Below are 24935 nucleotides of genomic sequence, written 5' to 3' on the forward strand. Positions count from 1 at the left end.
AAATTTTCAGCATCATTACTCCAGTTTTCAGTGTCACATGATCCTTCAGAAATCATTCTACTATAATGATTTGCTGCTCAGTTATGATCAATTATTATTGGTGCTCAATTATTAATATCGACTCTTCTTCTTATAATTGCTGATTAATATATTTGTGGAAACCTTGAAATAGGTTTTTCAGGATTCCTTGATGAACAGAAAATTAAAAAGAACAGCAATTATTTGAAATATAAATATTTGTAACACAAATGTATTTACTGTCACTTTTGATCAAATGAATGCATCTTTGCTGAATTAAAGTATTTATTTTCTTCTTTTTTTACTCCGGTTTCCACAAAAATATTATTTATATTTAATCATTATGCAGCAAAAACAGTTTTCAACATTGATAATAATCAGAAATGTTTCTTGAGCAGCAGATCAGCATATCATCAAGATTTCTGAAGGATCATGTGACACTGAAGACTGGAGTAATGATGCTGAAAATGTAGCTTTACATCAAAGGAATAAATTACATTTTAAAAATATATTAAAAGAGAAAACAGTTCTTTTAAATTGTAATAATATTTCACAATATTACTGTTTTTACTGTATTTTTAATCAATTAAATACAGCCTTGGTGAGCATAAGTGAGCACATTTTTAAAAATCTTAATTATTACAAACTTTTAACAGGTATAGTGTATTAGTTTATTTATGGTGATTGTCATAGGTGTTTTATAAAAGCAATAAGTCGCTTGAGCTTGTGAATTGCAGTGATTTTTGTAGTGATAGTTTATTGTGCACAAATAGAAATGCCATCTCACCTGGTGTGGCCTCACACAGTTTGAATTAAGGTTTGGATAGCGTGTTCCTGGATCTATGGTGTACAAATCAAAGTTTTTGCCAATGTTTTCAGGTTTTGTCTGAGGTAGCAATCGGTACAGACTCTCCCTAGAAAAACAACAACGAAGCAACTACATAAACAAGCTATTAATGGTTTTATAAGTGCCTATTAAAGGTGCTCTATGTAGCTTTTCTTCTAAAATGAATCCTTTTTTTATTGCCTGTTTGTGAAGGGGTTGTAATCACACATTACAATGATCCACTTGTCTGGTTTTGCTATTACCTCTGAAGGCCAATATTCATATTTTTATGTGAAGTCTCCGGGTCGGATTTACCGCGAAATCCAACGGATGTGACGTGCATGCGCGCTCCCGAGCCTCTCTCCTTTTTATATACAGTCTATGCGTCGGCACTGCAGCTGACGACATGGAGTCTGATAACACCCAAAAACGACCTGCCTCCAGCACAACACAAACTCCACAAATATATAAAAAACAAAAAAAAAGTTTTATCTGCTGAAGCTCGTCAGGCCAAACGTGATTCTGATCGACTCAGGACGAAAACACGGATCAACATCGGCAGAGCTTTTGAATTATTAGTAAACTCAAATGAAATAGCAAGGTAAACTAAAGGAGACATGAAATTAATACAAAAGACTGTTCCAGGATAAGAAAAAGTAGGTGCTTTAGGATGTATACTTGTTTTATGTACTAGATCTACTGTCTAACGTCACTCATCCCACTACTATCATATTGTTTATAATAAACATTTCCAGCACGTTCAGTACAGTAATGTTACTTCCTACTGTCTTACTGTTACACTGACATTGTTCAGTCTAGTTCACCGTTTTCGTTATCATATTATACATTCACCTATGTTGACATTGCTGATTGTGAAAGATACACGAATAGTTAGTGAAATGCCTTATGCTAGATAACACCACATTGTCGGCTAAATGCAGTCAATGTAACGTTATCATGGTACGAGCATGGAGCATTAGTTCAACGTCAAGCTGATAAAAGTAGCCTATTATTGTAACGTTGCAGTGGGCGTTTACATGAGTTTCCAGCATGTTGTGTGATGCTTTCGCCGTTGCATTGAAAGTCTCTGTGTGGCCGGTAGTGAATGCTCGCTCTTGAGATCGCACACGCACACGAGCACGAGCACGAGCGCTCTTGTTGCAATCTGAAACATCACCACTAGAGGCCGCTAAAAAATACATAGAGCACCTTTAAGGCTTTCACTTCAGTATTCATCTAGAGCTGTATGTGGCATTCATTGTTTGTGCATGTGAATTGTGACCTTCACTGACCTCTCTGCCAGCACCTCGAGTGGATTTCTACCCTGCGCCCAACTTTTTACCATCCAAGCCGTGTCAAAGGCTGCCAGGAACCCGCGGGCACAGCCTGTCCCCATAGGCCAGAAGGGCTACAGTTACACAGACAACCATCAAAATCTAACATAATAATCATACATATCAAGCTCAAAAAAGATGATGATGATTTAGTCATAACTGCACAGTAGTGTAATCTCCTCACCTCTAGAAGGCTGTCTCCCACTAGTGCCACCAGTACACTATGACCAAACCTCTCCCTGACCAGAGCAGCGTTCTCTGAGGCGTACATGCTGGTGAAGTCAAACATGGCCACATCAGGCTGCCCGCAGTGGTTGATGGCGTAGTCCAGCGTGGGCAGCTGGTAGTGTGTGGCGTAGTCGGCTGCCTCTCGAGCATACGCCAGCAAAGCCTCTTGATTCACATTCTCGCTGTTCAGCAGCGCCTCAGTGTCGATATAATCCTGGCGAATACACAAAATGAGGTTACTACACCAAACACAATGTGTAAGCGAGCTGTGATAACTCATTCTTTAACTGCTATAAAGTCAACATGAAACGACATTTACTTCTGACATGTGCAATAGTGAAATACAGTATTCTGAGAAAAAAATACATTATGAAATATGAAGAATTAAATCCTGAAAAGTGATTCTTTCATACAACAATATTAAAACAATAGAGCCAGCCCTGAAAGAGTTTACAGTTTACTCCTGAAGCACACGTGTAACATGATAGTCATTTTTTTCCATTGATCTATTTTTCCAAATTAAATTCAAATGTATGCAAGATTTAAGCCTCGATACAAGGATTACATTCGTGTGTCATAATCTTCTTATTATGTATTTTTTAAAGAAAAATTAAGCATTGAAGCAGTTTTGTTAAAATATTAAAAAATGTTGAGTCTCATAGTGTGACCAACATGCATTTACATTTATTGTCAAAGTCGGTGAGTCTTACAATATTAAATAAAGGTTCAGGTTGTAAAATTACTAATTTCAGTTCAGGCTGTAAAATGTCCAATTAAATTTGATAAATTTAATTGTAAAATTGAGGTACAAAACCCTCAAAAAGTATAGTGTTGATGTATTATATATATATAATATATATATATATAAAATGATGATGTACTCTGTTGCCAGATATCGATTACAGAAAACCATCTAAATGCAGTTCATGCCAAACTAACCAACTAAATCCAATCAAATTAACAAACATTGAACCACAACATATATTTTCATGGTTTTCCTCAAACAAAAGAATTTGTCAAAAATCTGGGAGAATATTTTTTCTATACATTTTTTTACTGAGTAAAGGCTACATTATCTGGCAACATGCTTTAACAACGTTGCTAACGTAAACATTACGAACAAGATTCGGGGAATGAATTTCATCTACAAATGAATTACAGGAAGATGGGCATACATTTAAATATATACCCGCCGTGGTGTTTCGTGTTTGTCATCCCTAGTTTGGAAAAAATGCAAAAATGCCTTAAAAAATGCCTTTAAAAAATGAATCCATGCACGTTGGGTTGGGGTAAGAAGTGATTGGGGTAGATTCGGGTCGAGTACGGATCTCAGGACCAGAGACACACTCAGTTCTAGCACTGTTGACTCACTGTATTAAAGGTGCTCTAAGCGATGTCACGCGTTTTTTAGGCCAAAACATTTTTTGTCACATACAGCAAACATCTCCTCACTATCCGCTGGCTGCCTGTCCCCTGAACACACTGTAAAGAAACGCGATCTCTGTAGACAGCCCAGGCTCCACAAACAGCAACAAAAACAAACTGCGGCGACCCGCTCCCCGAAACATAACAAACAGTTCCAGCCAATCACCGACAAGAAGGGTTTGGGGGTGTGGTTTGGGGGGTTAGTGTGTGGATGAGGAGGAGGGAGGGTCTAGCTAGCCTCCGTTTTGTTTGACAATAGTTCGAACGTCAACAAGAAGTGACGTCACCCAGAATCGCTTAGAGAACCTTTAATAAATCAGATCAGCACGGACTGTGCCAACACTAATGTACGTCAATGATGATGAGGCATAAGTACTGAGACTGACACAGAGCGCTTGTGACTGTGCTTCTTTCCCAGATGAATGTGTTACTTAAAGTTGTTTATAAGCCTCTGGACTCATTAGCTATGTTTCCATTCAAAGCTGCTAATTTAACTTATGTGGAAAATTGGAACATCGAATAAAACATTCGCAAATAAAAAACTGCTTCACTTCGAGGGAAACTAGCAGCAAAATATATCTAATAAAAATGGAAGTTGCTGCAATTGGGGAAGAAACTCTGGCTCTTTTTTTCATACATCATAAACAACTTGAGCAACCGATGAGACGCAATAAACGCTGTCATATTATCTTGCGTTCGGAAGCACAATTCTGCGTGGTCATTATACCCAACAATTTTGATGACAGACATTGGCTCAGGCCTTTCAGAAAGACCTAACCAATATTAGAGACGTTGTGCAATGAAACTGGTCCGCCAGTTAGTCCAGTTATCCAATCACATCCTCTGTTGAGGCAAAGTTTTTTGTTGCACATTAAGGGATTTATTCAGTAAATGTGTTTCCATATTCTTATCGGATAAATATGATCCGCCTCAATTGAGCGCATACGTTTTTTATGCACATCTTTGTGTTTCTATCCAGCGTTTTTTATGCGATATCCCAATATTTGCATAAAAATAGGTGGATGGAAACATAGCTTTTGATGTATTTTTAAAGAGTTCACTCAACACGTGCCAAACTCACATGAACGATGACACCCTTGTCCAGCAGGCTCTGCTTCTTAGCTGTCATGACAAAGTAGTGTGTGTTGTCTTTGTAGTAAACGATGTTCTCAAGATCAATCCCTGCGAAAGAGACAAAATCGTGGTCTTACTGTACATGAATCTGTCTCATAGACTCACCTGTAACATTTTCTTGCCTGTAATATGACAGTCTTTTGAGGTCAGTGTGAGTTTAAGACAGGATTTTAAAGGAATTCAGTTTCAAAGGGGTGCGAGTCACGACAGGTACACAAAGCATACGTATGTTTTTGGAGGGAGGAAGCCCATAATCCCCTGGAGGATAAACATTTACGTGACAAATCAGAGCAAGAGGATGATAACTGATACATGGGCGCTCCTCACAGCAGATAACACTGACACGCTAACGGAAAACATTGCGGGAAATACCGGGATGAGGTGAAAGTTCATAGCTGAGATGGTTGGGAGATATTTCTTTATTATCCATGGAGCTGGATGCCTAGTTCAGAGTAAAATGGTGTATTTTTAGTGCTTAATGTGTCATATTTTGCTCACCGGTTTCCTGTTTGAGATCTTGAAAGAATTTCTGGTTGAAGATGAAGGCAACTCCACTTATCTCCTCAACCTTTGCCTCAGCTGTGGTGTTTCTGTTGATGAAGTTTGCCGTTATGGCGATGGCCAGTTTGCCACGAAATTCCTTCCTCCTGAACCCTGAGAATGAGAGGAAGGAAAAAAAGTGATGTTCTGGTCCCTACATAATGTCCCTCCTACAATGTTGCAAAATTTCTAAAGCAATAATGTTCCTGTTTGACAGAGGTCCACTAATGAAGCGAAAATATGCCACTCTGTCCATTATTTTAGGCTCAAAGACACTCAATCTAACCAACGTTTCCAGGGACAAACAGTTTGCGTGTCCATGCCAAATACTGCCCAGATATTTTAGGGTTTAAAAGACCATTTATATTCTGTAATATTATTGATTTTACTGCACTGACACTAACTGAACTGAATCGAATCAACACTGAAAACTGACTTGAGCTGAAAAATTACACTATTGTCTTCTGTAGACCTGCTTTTATTGCTGAAATCCAATTTGTTGTATAATTGATCAATGTTATTTTCCTGTTATTACTAATGTAAAGCTGCTTTGAAAGTTCTACTGTATATAAATAAATGTGATTTGACTTGACCAGGGTTATTATCATTTCCTAAACCAAAAACTAAAACCATACTGTAAAAAAAAAACATTACTTTCATTAAGTTAAATAAACATTAACTGAAAATAAAATACAAAAAACCTAAAACTCGACATTTCTTATTTTTTAGTTTAAGTTAAAGTACTAAAAGAACTAAAGCTAAATAAAAACTATTAGTTAATAAAAATGACATATCAACAATGAAATTACTCAACATTTTAACTAAAATTAAAACAGAAAATTTGACACTGAAATCTAATTCAACATATTAACCAAAAATGTAACAGTATATCAATGACACTAAAATAACACTGGATTTGACTTGAAGATATTTGATGTTTAATGAACAGCAGAATTTTGGACCATTGAGATTTCACAGTGGCCGTAGCCCTGCCCACACGAATACAATGTTTTCTCAACATTTTGACCTCCCTCCACACGTTAGCAGCGTTTTAGGTTTTTGAAAACACCTTCCAAAGTGAGGGCAGCATTTTCTCTAATGCATATGGACAGGTGGAATAAAGATTTGGTGACATCATGAACAATTTAAATTTTTGGGGTGAACTATCCTTTTAATCATTACACCGCTATATGGCAGAGTCTGGGAAGTAAATCTCTCCGTCTGCAAATCCCTATAATATTCATCTGTGGCTTTTAAAGCACGTTGGCATTTTTGTATCAATGGTGTGATTTCTTAAAGGGATACTCCATCCAAAAATGAAAATTCTGTCATCATTTACTCGCCCTCAAGTTGTTGCAAACCTGTATGAGTTTCTTTCTTCTGCTGAACACAAAGGAAGATATTTTGAAGAACGATTGGAACTTTGGCACCATTGACTTCCATAGTATTTTTTTTTTTTTCTACTATGGAAGTCAATGGGGTCCAACAACTGTTTGGTTCCAATCGTTCTTCAAAATATCTTCCTTTGTGTTCAGCAAAAGAAAGAAACTCATACAGGTTTGCAACAACTTGAGGGTGAGTAAATGATGACAGAATTTTCATTTTTGGGTGGAGTATCCCTTTAAGACACTGTTGGCGTGCAGAAACAAAATGGAAGGCAAAAACTGCACATGAGGACAATCCCACAAGATCAACAAACTCATCTCATCGTTTTGTTACTCATCACTCGGAAGAGATAGCTTTCAATAAAAGTGCCTTGTTAGGAAGTGTTGTGCCTGCTTGCGATTTCGTCAATCCTATAAGATCATTACAAATCACACTGTACGACATGGATCTTATAAACTTGGGTACGACATGAATGTAGACTGTACGATGATGACACCTATTGAATCGTAGGCTACGACGCAAGAATAAAATGTCATCAGCATGCGCTGGTGGTAAACAAATAGAGCAAGATGAATAGCACTTTGGCAGTTGTGGATTTTATGTGCACTGAAAAAAAGAGGAGGAAGCGAAAGAGGAGAATATGGATGCGGTCTTGGCTAGAGAAAAGAGGCCAAGTCGGCATGCCAATTTTGTAAATGGATCTTGAGGAAAGTAGGTTTAAGTTTTAGCGCCATGTCGCGTTGATCAATACGCTTTGGCTAGACAGTAGACGTAGGTCGTAGCAGCAAACACACTGTGAGATGATCATGCTAAATTTCTGACACTGACAATTCGCCTTTGGCTAAGCCACACCCTAGAATGTAGATTGACCAATCACAGCGCAGCCAAGAACGAGCTCCCACAGAGGTCCGACACTTTTTAACAGCGCTCCATTGACTTAAACACAGGCGTCTCATATTTTTGGTCTCGGCCGGCTATTACCGTCGTAGTTTTATCAAAAATATGCTAAACGTTGTGCCTGGGGCATTTGTAACACAGATACGCGTTTCCCAGAGAGGTTGGAGGGGGGTGTGCGTTTTTTTCCCTTCCCAAAACCGAAGTCAAATCCTGACAAGTTATACTCGCGTAGTCCGTTTGCTTTGTAATAACGATTATAGAAGTGAATAGAGACCTACCCAGCTTTGCATGAACAGTGTTGCTCCTTGATATTGTTAGTCCCAGCCTCCGTCTCGATTAGTAGGATATGCGGTGGTTCATTTTTTGACTGTGACCGGTATGCTTTTGCCTCTATTTGGATCCCTTGTTGTTCCTTGCGTTTCACATGTATGTCGTGAATATAGCCTTCGAACGTATATTGCAGCCCTTTTGCCTACTTCTATCGGACACTTTATTTGCTGCTTTATAAAAGTTTGATAAAATTCCAGCAGGAAGAGCTGTCACAGCATAAGCCATGTTGATACCAGAGCCCAGATGAAGTTTGTTTGTCGGACGTAGCAACAGTAACTAAGGGGGGCGGAGCTTAGCCAAAGGCGAATTATTGCAGGCTATCATTGGTCGCAAGACCGAGACGAAGGCCGCATTTGAACCTCTCACTGAATGACGTAGGACCCCCGTTTAAGAGCCACAACCACAGAAATCGTCACGATTGGGCATTCGATGCTCAGTTATGAAAGTAGAAGGAACTTAAAGTGGCTTTTAATTAGAACTAAACACTAATGGCAAATAAGTCCATCCTTTCCTGGCAAACTTGACAAAAATGGCACAAGCTATTAATTTTCATAGATGTTGAGTGGGTTGGCTTGGCTGTAGTTTCTCAATCCTGCAAAATGAGAGTCTACAGAGCTCCTCTACGAACAGACACACATTTGATTAAGAGCCAGAACTGTTCCATTACTGCCATGTTGTTAACTTGCTAAGACATCAACTCTCCTCTTCATCATCTGCGTTACTCTCACCAAATGTAGCTGTTTTCGTCTGACCGCTGCTCTGCCTCAGATTGGGATAAATTTAACATTCCCTAGATGTCCTGAACTAGCTCACGTAAATGTCCAAAACAAGCTTGGGTTCTTTTTCCCTAAGGTTACTCATAATTGGGCAATGAGCTAACATCTCATAGTTTGGAGGGCCCCACAAATGCCCTTTTTTGGAAAAAGCATCTGATTAGGGATAAGCGCAAAGACGACGAACCTGGAAAACAGAGTCCAACGGACACACATCATCAACTGAAACGTGTTCAAAAACCCTGAGAGCTCCTCAAGAGCACATGCTGATTCGCTGAACTCATTTGTAACCGGTGGGCGGCTGGTGACATCATGCGGTATCGCTTTTCACAGCACAACTCGATTTTATGGCTTAATAACCTTCTTGGATGAAACAAATCATTCTCGGGACTTCAGCCAAGAGCTCAGGACAAATTTTAAGAGTGGCTGAGATAGGAGAAGCGTAACAACGAGAGGTTTTGGGTTATATCTGAAGAAGTTTTATTAATGCTGTTTAAGGCTAAGGCTAGCACCAGTTTTGCTTGTATTTAGCATTAGAGATTTGAGAAAAAGTTCAACTTCGGTATGTAATCCATCCTGCACCATTTGTGCTGCAGATGTGAAGGATACCTCAAATTGAGTGTGCTATTAGACCATATGACATGCTATTTTAATGTACATGCTCTCATATTTTAGGTAGGTACAAATTTAGTTACAGCTAGAACAGTTTGTAATCATAGAGCAAAGATTATTATAGCCTCTTAGTTACTGTGCAAACAGAGAGGGCTGCATGTGTGTTTATTTTAGTGGACATAATATGTAATTCAGCATTTCAAATCTGAACCGTTTTTTAATGGCATCTAAGCAGCAATTCCATCATCCTCAGTCATCCGAGTTCATACCTTCTAAAGAGTTTCGTCTCCCATCGGCTCCCACCACCACATCAAAGTCGAAGTCGGCCACGGGATGATCCGCGGGCCGGATCTCTGCCCTCCAGCCCGGCCCTGCAGAAACACACAAATTCATTCAGCCTGAGAAATACAAATGACAAATCACAAATGAAGCCGTCCTTAAAGGAGTAGTTCACTTAAAAAGAAAAATTAGCCCATGATTTACTCACCTCAAGCCATCCTAGGTGTATATGACTTTCTTCTTTCAGACGAATACAAAAAAACTTTACAAAGTAAAATAACAAGCTTACATTCAAGCGAACATACGGATTCCACTAAAGTATAAGCGCAACTTATGTGAGTAATGCGACTGCTGATATTTACGCTACGCCATGACGCACTACGCTACTTCTGACGTCATAAGTTGCGCTTTAAACTGCGTATGGCCGTTTGGCCGAAAGCTAGAATTTGACTTTGTAGCGTGTTAAATGTGAATATTTTTCTTACACAAACTCATCGCTTCGCTTCAGAAGGCCTTTATTAAACCCCCGGAGCCATGAGGAGCGCTTTTATGATGGATAGATTCACTTTTTTGAGCTTCAATCTGATGGTGCAATCCACTGTCATTATAAAGCTTGGAAGCGTCAGGGTGTTTATTAATATAACTCAGATTGTATTCGTCTGAAGGAAGATCGTCATATACACCTAGGATGGCTTGAGGGTGAGTAAATCATGGGCTAATTTTCATTTTAATCTCCCCTTAATAATTCCTATAGTGCAATGAGGTCAAATGAAGAGCAACGTGTCACGCTTTTCAGATGTTTTCACTGAGAAAACAAACCTATATAATCTCCACGTGTTTCAGAAGAGATCTCAACAATGTCATTCAGCAAAAGTCTGAATCTTAAAGGGGTCATATAATGGTACATGCACTTTTACAAGTTGATTGTACTGAAATGTGTGTTGGCAGTGCCTGTACACAACCATCATAAAATGATAAAAATCCATCCAGTGTTTTTGTTTTAATCTCCTTATATGTTTTCCCCTGCCTCAAATCAAGCCGTTCGACCGTGTGACGTCACACGGTCGGAAGCCCCTCCCACGATTGTTGATTGACAGCATCGTTTCAACACAGACCCGCCCTCACTCGTGAGCGAGCTGTCAATCATAGTCTGCGCGGACCGGCGCGGTCATTGTTGATATGCTGGAGCACTGTCTATGAGCAGAATGGCGTCTAAGCGATTGTGGTGTTCTGTTCTTGGGTGTAATAACGAACACAGTCATTTTAGTGTTCCTAAATCCGAACCGCTGAAGACGCAGTGGCTGAGTTTGTTTTCGAAGGGAATATTCCCCACGAGCAACGTCAATGCTCTCATGTTTGCGCGAATCATTTCTCACCAGACTGCTTTATAGACGAGGATCAGTATAAAGCTGGTTTTGCTAAGAAGCTACTCATGAAAAAAGGATCGGTACCAGATATTCGTGTTCCTGCTGAACCTCCAGAAGAACTGAAGTGAGTGTAACGTTTTATTAAACTTTATATTAATATATTAATCTTTGCAAATCGCTAGCTGCACGCTTCACAATGTTTAACGTCTAAGGTTTACACTCAGGGTTCATTACGGCATGTTATCTATGTATGACGTTCTCAATATAATTCATAATCCCACGTTTATACTGAACAACGCGTTATGGTTATTGTGTTATTGAGTTACAAATGGTGTACGCACAGAACAGAGAGGCAGAGTCAGCAAAGCTCATTATCATTTAAAGTCATATACACTGAAACGGCGTGCTGAAAACAGAGCTGTTTTTGACCAGGTAAAATAAGTGTTTTCTTACAATACTAATGAGAATTTTTAATTAAAGTATATTACAAACTTTTAATTTAGACCCTAAAGAATCATATTAGCTTGTACAAAAATGGCATTATATGACCCCTTTAAACATGAACTCAAACATTTCTCATTATCTATATACACTCTTACCGCATACCAACAATTTATTTATTTGTTTCTATTTTTATTTCACCCAAAGAACTTTAGAAGAAGCATCTGAGAGTTGATACAAAACTGGGAAGTCTCCCAAGCTGTGAAAGAGAAACATCTGAGCAATATTTTTTTTCCTCAGGGGAGGACAGGAGCTGGGTGGAGCAACAGTACAATAAATACAAATATGAAAATATTTCAAAACGCTTTATCCAAGTTCACATCTGAGGGACCGTTCCTCGCTGTAAGTGAACCGTAGGTTGTTTTAAATAAAAATAATCTGCTAAATGGAAACAGATTTTTTGGAAACAGCTACATATTTCAACAAGACTAGCTAATGTTATTCATGTAAGCATTATGCAATCTTGCCTAGAACACTATGCATTCCAAAAACATATAGTCACAGCCAGCCATTCAGCTATTATTAATAAAAGCCAACCATCAATGTCACATGTTCAGAGTACAACTTAAGGGCAAATAAACCAGGACTGTCTAACGAATACAAGATCCAACTGAACTGTATCCAGGATCATGAGTAGCACTTCAAGGCCACAGTACAGGGTCACACCAAGCACTCATTCTTAATTTAGAAAGCTCTTTTGTTTTTATCAGCGTGCTGTCATTGCTTCTGAAGGGAGAGAGATGGATCGCTAATGGTCTAGAAGTTTAGAGGTCCAATCACAAGCTTGTTGACCGAAGCGCCCACATATGGAAACACGCTACCTCACAAAAGCCCTGGACCGATGAGATCTGTTTCTAATTACCACGATCAACTAATTGTTTCTTCATTTCTCTGATCTCTGTGTCGTTAAATGAGATTATGTTATGAGTGAACGCCATCCAAGCCCTGGAGTCATAAAATGACTACTTGGATGCGGGAGAGGAGAGTGATGTGGATTTGAACACTTTTCCATGGGCATTAAAATTGCATTAACAGCTCTGCAGGTGTTGTTTGGTTGTCATGGAAGCAGTTATTATATTGAGGCAGGAAGAACTCAATTCGTTCATCTTCCTGGTAATGACAGATTGGCCCTAAAAACCTTAAACCGCTCTGAAGAAAATGCTGTAACGCAGAGACAACAAAATCAAAAGAGCCAGAATACATCAACATTTCAATATGAAGCTTCAGGGACTTAATTTGTTACAATGTTGCATTTTCTTCTTGGTCCCATTCGCTTTCACAAGGCAACATTTCAAAGCGTACCAAATTGTGGTTATGCGAGTCACATGTGAGGAAAAACTGTCCTCTTATTTGTCAGAGTTTCCTCTGCATCATCCATCAAGACAGATTGACAAATCTGCCGAAGAGCTTATAGACTTTATCTGTAGTCTTATATGAATGTAGCCGTCATTCATGCTCTAACTGATAAATTATATATATTTATTATTTAAAATTATATATTGATAGTGGCTCCTTGACGCCCACAAGCTATATACAAGATAAATTACCCAACTATATAAAAGCATTCAAATATATTGTATATACTTCCATCTCATACTTTTTTCCATCACCATGTCCCTTTAGGGGCTCCGTAGAATGCTTAATTTCCTTTCTGAATATAGTATTCGGCTTTGGGCACATTCCTAATATATATATACTGTATACATATACACTCACCGGCCACTTTATTAGGTACACCTGTCCAACTGCTCGTTAACACTTAATTTCTAAGCAGCCAATCACATGGCGGCAACTCAGTGCATTTAGGCATGTAGACATGGTCAAGACAATCTCCTGCAGTTCAAACCGAGCATCAGTATGGGGAAGAAAGGTGATTTGAGTGACTTTGAACGTGGCATGATTGTTGGTGCCAGAAGGGCTGGTCTGAGTATTTCAGAAACTGCTAATCTACTGGGATTTTCACGCACAACCATCTCTAGGGTTTACAGAGAATGGTCCGAAAAAGAAAAAACATCCAGTGAGCGGCAGTTCTGTGGGCGGAAATGCCTTGTTGATGCCAGAGGTCAGAGGAGAATGGCCAGACTGGTTCGAGCTGATAGAAGGGCAACAGTGACTGAAATAACCACTCGTTACAACCGAGGTATGCAGCAAAGCATTTGTGAAGCCACAACACGCACAACCTTGAGGCGGATGGGCTACAACAGCAGAAGACTCCACCGGGTACCACTCATCTCCACTACAAATAGGAAAAAGAGGCTACAATTTGCAAGAGCTCACCAAAATTGAACAGTTGAAGACTGGAAAAATGTTGCCTGGTCTGATGAGTCTCGATTTCTGTTGAGACATTCAGATGTTAGAGTCAGAATTTGGCGTAAACAGAATGAGAACATGGAACCATCATGCCTTGTTACCACTGTGCAGGCTGGTGGTGGTGGTGTAATGGTGTGGGGGATGTTTTCCTGGCACACTTTAGGCCCCTTAGTGCCAATTGGGCATCGTTTAAATGCCACGGCCTACCTGAGCATTGTTTCTGACCATGTCCATCCCTTTATGGCCACCATGTACCCATCCTCTGATGGCTACTTCCACCATGTCACAAAGCTCTAATCATTTCAAATTGGTTTCTTGAACATGACAATGAGTTCACTGTACTAAAATGGCCTCCACAGTCACCAGATCTCAACCCAATAGAGCATCTTTGGGATGTGGTGGAACGGGAGATTCGCATCATGGATGTGCAGCCGACAAATCTGCGGCAACTGTGTGATGCCATCATGTCAATATGGACCAAACTCCCTGAGGAATGCTTCCAGCACCTTGTTGAATCTATGCCACGAAGAATTGAGGCAGTTCTGAAGGCAAAAGGGGGTCCAACCCGTTACTAGCATGGGGTACCTAATAAAGTGGCCGGTGAGTGTATATATATATATATATATTAGTGCTGTCAAACGATTAAAATATTTAATCGCATTAATGTCATAGTTAACTCGCGATTAATCGCAATTAATCGCAAATTTTTATCTATTCTAAATGTCTCTTGATTTCTTTTTGTCCCATTATTTTTTCTCATTTTAATGCTCTTATCAACATGGAAAAGTGGATCGGCTTGCTTTGTGCAAATGTTTTTTATTGAAAACAACATCGACATATTCTGTGTTCAATTTCACACAAACATTCTCACTTGGAGCAAATAATCTCTCACACAATGTAACACTGTCCATCAATAAAAGGCTGAAAGAAATACTGACGAGTTCCTGATATTGACGAGGGGGCGGAGAATTCGCATCAGCTGTGTGTGTGTGTGCTTGGCCATCATCAAGTGTTATTTCAGACTGGACGTGCTGCGATGATGATAGCTCAGTTCACAACGACAAAACACAGAGATCACTTTGGTCTTGTCAATGGAACCATTTTCTTATTGGCATCCATTTCGGCGTCTCGTGCTCGTCTTCCACTCAAAACGTAACGTTAACCAGCCTGTTGTTTTGTTTCCGGTCTAGCTAGATCCACTTGCCCTTTGGTCGACGAAGCAACAAAACGTCCTCGCGCGGCGCAAAGCCATTGAAATGAATGGGTTTCATAGCGCAGCGCCGCACATGCCGCGTCCTGTTGCAAAAGCATGTGAAAAAACTACAAAGTTTGCTAGGCCAAAAAGACCGTTAATCGTGCGATAAAAAAATTATACGTTGTTAATAACGCGTTTAACTGACAACCCTAATATATATATATATATTAGTGCTGTCAAAATTAACACGTTAACGCGTGCGTTTAATTTTTTTCGTTTAACGTGTTAATATATGTGTCATACTGTATGTATGTATATATACACTGAAGAAGCTAAAACATTAAATAGTTTTGTTAAAACATTTCTTGATCGCTGCATAATTCCCATACTTCCATTCATGTTATTTTATAGTTTTAATGACTTCTCTAGAATGTGTGAATAAACAATGAGAAGGGTGTGTCCAAACTTTCGACTGGCTCTAAACGACTGACTGCTAGTCGTGAGAACGATTGGTCTGGATCTGGGGTCCTCAGTCTCACCCTCATTCTCCTGGTCCTCTGGAGGCTCCACCAGCTTGACGAACTCCACATTAACGTGAAACTCCACACCGAGGAGCAGAGCAATCTTCAGGAGCATGAGCTGGAGCTGCCGAATGCCTGCCAAACCCAGCCAGAGCAAGAACCATTAGCCTCACAGTCACGCTAACACGGCATCGCTTACAAAAACACCAACCAGTAAAACTAACAGATGTGAGAACAGAAATATCATCATCGGAGTGGCAGGAGAGTCTTTTCACTTAGAGATTCATCCAAAAATGAACTTTCTATCATCGTCTCTGTTCCATACAGTGAAAATGGATTATGACTGGGGCTGTCAAAGTCTTAAAAGGACAAAAAGCAACATAAAAGTATTCCATATATGACTTATGTGCTATATTCTGAATCCTGAAAAGCCATTCGATAGCTTTGCGTGAGGAACAAAACTGAAATGTAAGACTTGACGACCACTGGTCATCATCCACTTTCACTGTATGGAAAGAGCAGCCTGGACATTCTTCTCTTCTTTTGTATTTCAGAAAAAGAAAAAGATATATTTTGCATTTGAGTGACAGTGAGAATGAGTACAACTATTTTGTTCATTGATGAAATATATGTTATAGCTTACCTCAAGGGCATCCAAGATGTAGGTGTCTTTGTTTCCGCAGTAGTTTCAATTTTGATATTTTTAGGTCAAACCGTTCTTGTCTGTCAGTCATATAATGCAGGTCTATGGTCACCACCTCAAAGAGCATGCACAGAGAAGTCCAAATTAAACATGATTTAATGACTCGTAAATGTAAGTACACATTGATGGCCTAAGACACAAAACGAGCGGTTTGTGTGAGAAAACGAACAGTATTTATATCGTTTTTACCTCTTGTAACCACAGCCACGTCCAAGTGATCTGAGGGCGCGGGCGCTTCGGTCTGTGCGTTACAAGAGGTAAAAACGATATAAATACTGTTCGTTTTCTCACACAAACCGCTCGTTTTGTGTCGTAGGCCATCAATGTGTACTTACATTTACGAGTCATTAAATCATGTTTAATTTGGACTTCTCTGTGCATGCTCTTTGAGGTGGTGACCATAGACCTGCATTATATGACTGACAGACAAGAACGGTTTGACCTAAAAATATCAAAATTGAAACTACTGTGGAAACAAAGACACCTACATCTTGGATGCCCTTGAGGTAAGCTAAAACATATCAAAAATTAATTTCAAAGTGAACTATCCCTTTAACTACAATAACCTTGCTGAGTTGTTCTTCAAATCATCAACCTATTAGGATTAAACAGTATAGATGTTATTTCTCTGTAAAAAACTTCGCACAATAGTCACATATCCTTCATGTGTAGATAAAGGAAGGGCTGTCAAAAAATGAAAAGGAGAACTAAGGAGGACTTCTGCTTTACACAAGGAAGTTTTGATAGGTTGCTTATAATTTGTTTAAATGAGCATAGAGAATGAGAAGCTGGTTCAGAACTCACTGATGTGGTCTATCGCTCCAGCACAGAACTTTCCATAGAATTTCTTGGCTCCTAAGCCCCTGAGGTCATGAATGGTGTAGGGCCAAAGATGCAGGACGTTGTTCCTGGAGAATGTATCTCTCTTCTCGATCACCACCACTTTGGCTCCGAGGAGAGCTAACTCGATGGCAGTCCGCACGCCACACGGGCCCCCGCCAATTATCAAGCACTGAAAGTTACATTTAGAGATTGAGAGAATTAGCAGGGCAAGAATTTAACCAAGTCACTATTTTCTTTCTTTTTTGAACATGAACATCAGTCAGGGAAAAAAAAGAAATTTGTAACAGTGACATATTTTGGTTTTTACCCCTTACCCCAACTTAATCAATCAGCCCTTTAAAAATTAAAGTAATAATAATAATTATAAATAATTTTTTTAAATATATATATATATATATATATATATATAAGTGCATGAATAATAATTAAAAAATAAATTAATTGCACAATGTAGAATAAAATGTATAAAACAGCACAGATAAAAGGAAAAATGACATAAATACATAGAATAAAGAGTTGAAAAAGAAAAGAAAAATTGAAATTTTCAGAAATAGCAGGTAACAACAACACAGAGATATAGGACATATTTGAGTTTTTTCCTCTTTTACACTCTCAGTCAGGGAGAGACAGGGACTCTAAACACATTATGACGACCTGAGGCTCTAAATATTACACGTTCATAACTAGCAATATTTGACTGAATGAGAATGAGATCCATTCAAGGTCACTATTTTCATTTAAAAACGGGGCGAGGTACGGGACAAAGGGGAGAAGATTTTGTTTTCACTGCATGCCTTTCAAATTCCACACAAGAAGGGAATAAAGATGTCTAAGACATTTCTTCCTCTATTAGACCTTTGTGCACTTTTTAATACCGTGAGTATTATTCTTAAACTCAAGGAGCCTATTTTACTCTACAGTGAGCAAACACTCTTTCAGGAAGTATCCTTGAAAGAGAAAATCTTAGCAAACAAGCTCAAAGAAAATGAAGCGCTAATGCAAATGTTTATCCAAACAACAGTGCCAATAACTGGAGGCGCGTGTGTGATTTCATCAACATTAAATCATAATTACAGTTCCGTCATATCAAAGGCATGATTCATGCATCAGGCTTGTACAGATGCGAGAAGTCAAGACGTCAGCTTCCAGGACGTGTCTGGGAATGCCTGCTGTGGGTATGACTTCATCCCCTCTGGTTTGGTGATGAAAGATCACTTTTTATGTGGAGAGATGATCTTCACACAAGACTAGTCACAGAAGAGAGCCACGTCTTAGACTTGCACTCGTGCAAAGCTTTACCTCATTTTTAATCCAGATGGTACAATGTGACCTTTTTTCTTCTAGATCTTTTCATTTCCCACGCACAGAGTCAAACACGACTTCAGGATGGTTAGTTGACCTCAAAATAAGGAAGCAATAGTGAATGCTTCCTGTCACAGTGTGTGTACAGTAAAGACTCTCAGCATGTGCTGTGATCAATATTGTGATACACTCGGGTTTCAGCCCCTCCTGATCCAGGAGCTTATCATGTTTTTATAGACCTCGATGTCTGTGTGTCCGTGGTGGCTATTTATAGATCCCAGCTTGCTAGAAGCACAGAAAATGTCATTAAAAGGCCTTCAGCTTACATTAATACAAAGTAAGACCGCTTTTGTTTGTTTGTTTGTGTGTGTGTGTACTTGTACAACTATCTTTGTGAGGACCAGTTTGAGTTTTAGACCATTGGAGTGAGGACAAAGAGAGTAAAGTGAGGACATTTTGGCCGGTCATCACTTTCTGAGACCCCTTTAAAGGCCTGTTTGAGGGTCAAGACTTGGTTTTAGGGATAAGGTTATAATTAGGATAAGGGTAGGTTTAGGGTAAGGGTTCGGGTTAAGCACTTAGTTGTGATGAGTAAGGTTAGGGTAAGCGGCTTGAGATTGAATTGTGTCAATGAATGTCCTCATAAAGATAGATGTACAAGAGTGTGTGTGTGTGTGTGTGTCCACCAAATGTCCCCACAAGGATAGTAATACCAGTACATTTTGATCTCACCGGAACATTTTCAGGTCCCCAATGAGGAAAACAGCTTATAAAACACACTAAATGAAGTGCAGAAGTCTTAATCTGACATCCCCCTGGGGACAGCAAAAAAGATGCAATGATTCATAGACTAATTTTTATTCTAAAAGTGCAAACAAATGTTAATCAGCTTTAACTAATACAATAAAAGGGCATCTATCTCATTCATATAGCTATGTATTAATGTGTATTTGTGTCTTTGTAAATAACATGGTTGAAAGTATCAATAGCAGTATGTGTCTTTTAGTTTAGACATGTAAATTTAGGTATGTCCTCAAGATGGAAAGTGTACTGTGAGTTACAGAATTGAAAGCATTAATGTGTGTGTTGAGAGTATCATCAGGAGTCTACAGTATGTATATTTGTAGATAACAGGACAAAATGTACCAATAGCACTGTGTAACAGAGTTGAAAGTATCAATAGAAATTGTGTATTTTTAATAAACCATATTAGCTGAGCAGTGGGTCTCACACTGCTCAGACTGAGGAACGGCTCCAAGTATTTACCACAGAATCCGGTAGTGAAACCACTACACAACCCCTGAAAACAGCCCAAAAATGTATAAGGAGGTATTTAAAACGAACTTTTCGTGTCAACTTTTATTTAACTGCTGCCCAATGTGAGACTCCATTTACTCTGAGAGTCATTCTGTGAAGCGGAATGCAAATTTAAAGCAAATTTTACAGATTTGATTTATTTTCGAAGACAATTAATAGATTTCAGTGTTAAAAAAATTGCACTGTGAATGGAAATATGTTATTTATCAGTGCTTCAGGTATGAGGTTAATATCTGTTACTCAAAAGTACACACAGTCCTATTGATGATTTCAACCATGTTACTCACAAATATACAGACACACTCCTATGATACCTGCCATTTGGCTGCTTAAAAATACACAATTTCTATTGATACTTTCAACTCTGTTACTCACAGTCCTACTGTATATTGATGCTTTCATCTGTTCTACTGGATGGACCAGTTACCACCAGCACAGACTGACAGGCCAGGTGCACTGTCTCTGTTTGACTTTACCTTAACTAAAAAGCCACAGAGACTGAACAAAGGCAGCCTATTCAGAACAGACACAGAGGCACGCAAGCACTGCGGAGAGAGGATTTACCATCCCCACAGACCAATGAAACGCTCCATCAGTCAGAGCAGATATGAACACAATGATCAGCCTTTTGTTTCTGCTCATTCACACCCTGAAACTGAGCAGAGCAATAGTCCAGAGGTGAAGTTTGCTGGTGAGTCAGCATGGCGTGTTTCCCGTCCATCAGTGGGTGCTCAAAATCAGAAACTAACTTTTTTTAGGTGTTTCTTTTCTTCTTTTCTTTTTCACAATAATTGCCCATAATTAGGAAAAATAACAGATGACAGCTTTTTCCCCCCGAATGAAATCAAATTGAGTGAAATAATCGTCCTTCAAATAGTAAAAACATCTGAGACAAATGTAATACTAAAATGAATTATAACTGAGAACCGAGTGGTGAAAAAACATCCTTTGAGCAATAAAAATCCTATTTTTCTAAATCCAGCCAATTACTGTACAAGGCCAGCTGCAAAATCCCTTCACACCGCTGCCACTTCAGGATGGTTCAGCCTCTTTTAAATCATGGAAAAGTCTGCAGGATAGGAATTGACGGCATGACCTGCCAGATGAAACTTCCTGGTGAAAGCCACGGTATGTGTTGAACCAACAGTCACTTTACACAAAGCCCAGAGGAACAGAGACCACCTCATGGCAGGACCCATAACTTGAACCCAGACACACTTCTTCTAACACACAATGTGATCACAGTTTGCTCAATTAGACATCACACCACTTAGAGAAAGCTGCTCGATAGACTGAAGCAGACCACCAGGAGAGAAGCCTGGACTCACAAGCATTCAGGCCTGTATGAGAATAAAATCATCTAAGGATGGCGAAACGGACTATAACTCTAGTCTAGCGGAACAGAAGTCCTGGTAATGCCACTGTATGATTTGTTTACATTGCCCAAGCAATCATAAGTCATAAAGTCACAGCTGTAAGCAGACTGCACACATGCTCAAACACACACGAAGAGAAGAACTTGACTTTCCCAATGTGAAAAACAGTGCCTCTTTGCGTGGGCTCGCGGAGTCTGGGTCTGGGTCTCACACTGCTCAGACTGAGGAACGGCTCCAAGTATTTACCACAGAATCCGGTAGTGAAACCACTACACCACCCCTGAAAACAGCCCAAAAATGTATAAGGAGGTATTTAAAACGAACTTTTTGTGTCAACTTTTATTTAACTGCTGCCCAATGTGAGACTCCATTTACTGAGTCATTCTGTGAAACGGAATGCAAATTTTATAGATTTGATTTATTTTCTACGACAATTAATAGATTTAAGTGTCAAAAAAATTGCACTGTGCCATCTCAAACGAAAATGAATAAATACTAATAATATACATTTTGACACTATACCGTTCAAAACTTTGGGGTTAGTAAAAATGTTTACAGAAACTTTTATTCAGTAAGAATGCATTAAAATGATAAAATGTGACAGTAAAGACTTTTACATTATTACAAAATTGTTATATTTCAAAGGCTGTTCTTTTAAATTTTATTTTCAAAGAATCCTAAAAAAAAAAAAAAATGTCATGCTTTCCACAAAAATATTAAGCTATATTAAACTGTTCTTAAAAATTAAATATATATATTAAATATATTAAAACAATATTATACTGTTTTTACTATATTTTTGATCAAATAAAATGCAGCATTGTTGAGCATAAGATACCATACAGCAATAATAAAAGAAAACTAGCACATCTAGAATTACTCATAATCAATTCTAATCAAAACTATTCCAAAAAGTTTTGTAATAATCACTGATCCTAATTTACATATATGTTAATAAAAATGAGACCGGAAACAAAAATACCACGGAATGAAAATACAAAAATCACTCACTGCCCGGAATCTACAGAGTTAAAACTATTTTCACATGTCTAGCCTGAATGTCTAACGTTTCAGATAAAGGCTCTGATTGAGTCTCAGCAATGGTAATAAAGCCAGAATAAAACAATAAAACAGGCAGCGGCGGGCTGTCCCGCTGGTTGATAAAGAGAGAATGAGCTCATATCCTGGACAGACTGTGAATCTGGCAGACAGTTGGAGGCTGGTGAGCAGTGATATCATGTCACTCTTCCTAAAACACACCTTTTTTTTCAACTCAAGTCAAGTCACAACAGGATGAAGGGGCAGATGGTCCATTATTCATCAGGATGTTAAAACACATTTGCGATGCCAGTTTAATGTGCAGAATTTCCTAAGTAAGCCATTTGTATGTTGGCTTTCCAGAAGAGTAAAGACACTTTGTGTCACTTTTAAAACATTGCATTGTGTGTCTGTTTCAGCAATTCAGCATGTCAACTTACTCAACCAATGGTGTGAGTTTGAGGCAGGACAAGCTGTTTGTCTGATCAATGGCAAATGATCCAGTAATACACTAAAAAATGCTGGGTTCAGCATGTTGGGTCATTTTATTGGGCTATTTTTTATATTTCTGTGTAGTTTTTCTGTAACAGCTGCTGGGTCCTCCTAACATACCTACCCAGCGTTGGGTCAATGTAACCCAATGTCTGTGCCAAACTGGTTAAAACTGGATACATTGTCTATGGTCATTTTGTGTTGTGTTCTGAGAGAAAACTTCCTGAATGGATTCCTGTAAAAATGTTACTGTAGTCTCACATTTTACCTTTTTTGTTTACATGTACATCGCAGCTAACCTCTGCTTGGAACGCTAGCCTTCTACAATACACTCAAAGTGAACAATGCGCCGGCGCCACTATGAAAGTTTCACCTCCCGTCAAACGAATGTACAACCAGCTGAAACACAACGCGACACCGGTTTCATGTGTAACAAAGTTGACGTGCGTTCCACTGACTACAATAGGAGCGCTATCGATCTAGTGCGCTAGCATCAGCTGTGGTCGCGCTATTCGCGCTATGCGTTTGACGGATTGAAACTTAAATGTTCGAAAGGTAAAGCTGTTTTTGACGTAACTTTGCAAACATAATGAATATATAAGATTGTCATTTAATTAACTGGAAAAGCCTACTACTGATACTAGATTTCTTCCCACATTTTCCCGTAGGATGTTCCTATCACGTCCTAAAACGCTAGTATTTTATGTCTGTGAAAGACTGACTTGCCAATGAATAAAAAAAATTGGTATATGAACTGTTCTTGTCCTATAACAGAGATTTTAGAGTCCATTTTTATTATTTAAAATGAAAAATCTTCAATATCAAGGTTGACTGACCTAGCACTATGTCAAAAAACAACCCAGCATGTGTTCTGTCCAATATTTACCCAGTGCTGGGTTGCCAAATAACCTAGAAATGGTTTGTAAGCCAGCATTTTTTAGAATGAGAAGTCATGCGAGTCTCATTTCAATAAAAATGTACCTTGCATGCAAAGTTGTGTTAAAATACCTAAAAAATGATGTACCATTAAGGATGGATGGATGGATAGATTTAAAAAAAAAAACTAGCAAGGGTCAAATGCTTATTTAAATACTCCTGTGATCCGTTATGCAGTTACAGCATACCTGGCTTGTCTGAAACAGTGCCATTAGGCAACGCACCGCTGGCTTTGATTAAAGTGTGCAGAACAGCCTTTAGTCAGGACTACTGTACATAATTACCACCTTTATTACAAAGAGGTAAATTGCACTCTAAAAAGAGCTGCATAATTACACTGCTTCACATCAGAAACATTAGTGGGCTGTTTATTGCCCGTATGAAGTGAACTTGTTAAATTATGCTCTCTTTGAAATACTTCAAACACTCGCTAACAATAAGCTAGGCCTGACTCATGCAGCCTTTCAAAGTGTGTGTGTGTGTGATGGGGAAGTTATCATAATGAACCGGCCAGTTTGATCTTCTAAAATAATCATATCTGCTGAGTGATGCTGTCTTGATGAGCGTAACTCACAAGCACGCTGATCCCAAGTCAAACATTGAAGGCCCTAAGAGACAGATAGTGGAAACTTAAAGGTTAAACTTAAAGCAGACTCTCCAGAAAAACGCGATTATGCGATCGCATGCATAATCAGCCAAAGTCCGCATATTTATGCCGGGGCCGAATTTTTCAAATACACCGCACTTTCGCCGCATAAATTGCCAGTTTCCGTGCAAAATATGCGGGGCTTGCATGAGTTCATAATCCTCGCATTTTTGTTGCAAAAAAGTCACTTATATCTTAGCAGAAAGTTGAAAAATGTTGCGTTTGCTTCACACAAGAGCAGCCGTTTCCCCCTGTTGCCATGGGAACGTTACGAAGTGACGTAATTACGCGACATGAACATCATCGAAAAGCTGTAGCTAACAGGAGCACACTTTATTTTATTCATTTTTACAGAAGTTGTAGCATATTCCTTTTGTAAAGCTACAGAACTTGTTTGACTCAATGTTTTGTAAGTTTGATGTTTTTATTAAGGTCTGAAATAAAACAAGATGAGAAATTAAATATTCCCAGCACTTTCTGTGATGTATATGCTTGCTTATCATAGGAAGTAATAAGAAATGACTCTTTACATTAAGGTAGTAGCCTAGTGAGAACAGGGTGTTGGGGAATCACTTTTTTCTCTCTTTTTCATCAAACCGCAGTTTT

At 38.9% G+C, this 24935-nt stretch overlaps 1 protein-coding gene across 13 annotated transcripts in view; it reads right to left on the minus strand.

Annotated features, from left to right (window-relative positions):
• The window catches only part of mical2a (microtubule associated monooxygenase, calponin and LIM domain containing 2a), an 84230-nt gene that overhangs the window by 36829 nt on the left and 22466 nt on the right, over positions 1–24935 (minus strand). For all 13 annotated transcript variants that reach the window (XR_008808856.1, XM_056265811.1, XM_056265820.1 and 10 more), the window contains exons 3-10: positions 17184–17391; positions 15695–15811; positions 9773–9874; positions 5464–5619; positions 4913–5013; positions 2363–2620; positions 2137–2252; positions 806–932 (exon numbers count right to left, since the gene is read on the minus strand). Coding sequence is in view for 12 of the 13 variants with exons in the window: in XM_056265811.1 (XP_056121786.1) it covers positions 806–932; positions 2137–2252; positions 2363–2620; positions 4913–5013; positions 5464–5619; positions 9773–9874; positions 15695–15811; positions 17184–17391 (1185 nt within the window). In the remaining variant the exon portion in view is untranslated. The remainder of the gene's footprint in view (positions 1–805; positions 933–2136; positions 2253–2362; positions 2621–4912; positions 5014–5463; positions 5620–9772; positions 9875–15694; positions 15812–17183; positions 17392–24935) is intronic.

Source organism: Rhinichthys klamathensis, unplaced genomic scaffold (genome assembly GCF_029890125.1).
Source record: "Rhinichthys klamathensis goyatoka isolate OS25496 unplaced genomic scaffold, OSU_Roscu_1.1 h1tg000240l_1, whole genome shotgun sequence".
NCBI lineage: Eukaryota > Metazoa > Chordata > Actinopteri > Cypriniformes > Leuciscidae > Rhinichthys > Rhinichthys klamathensis.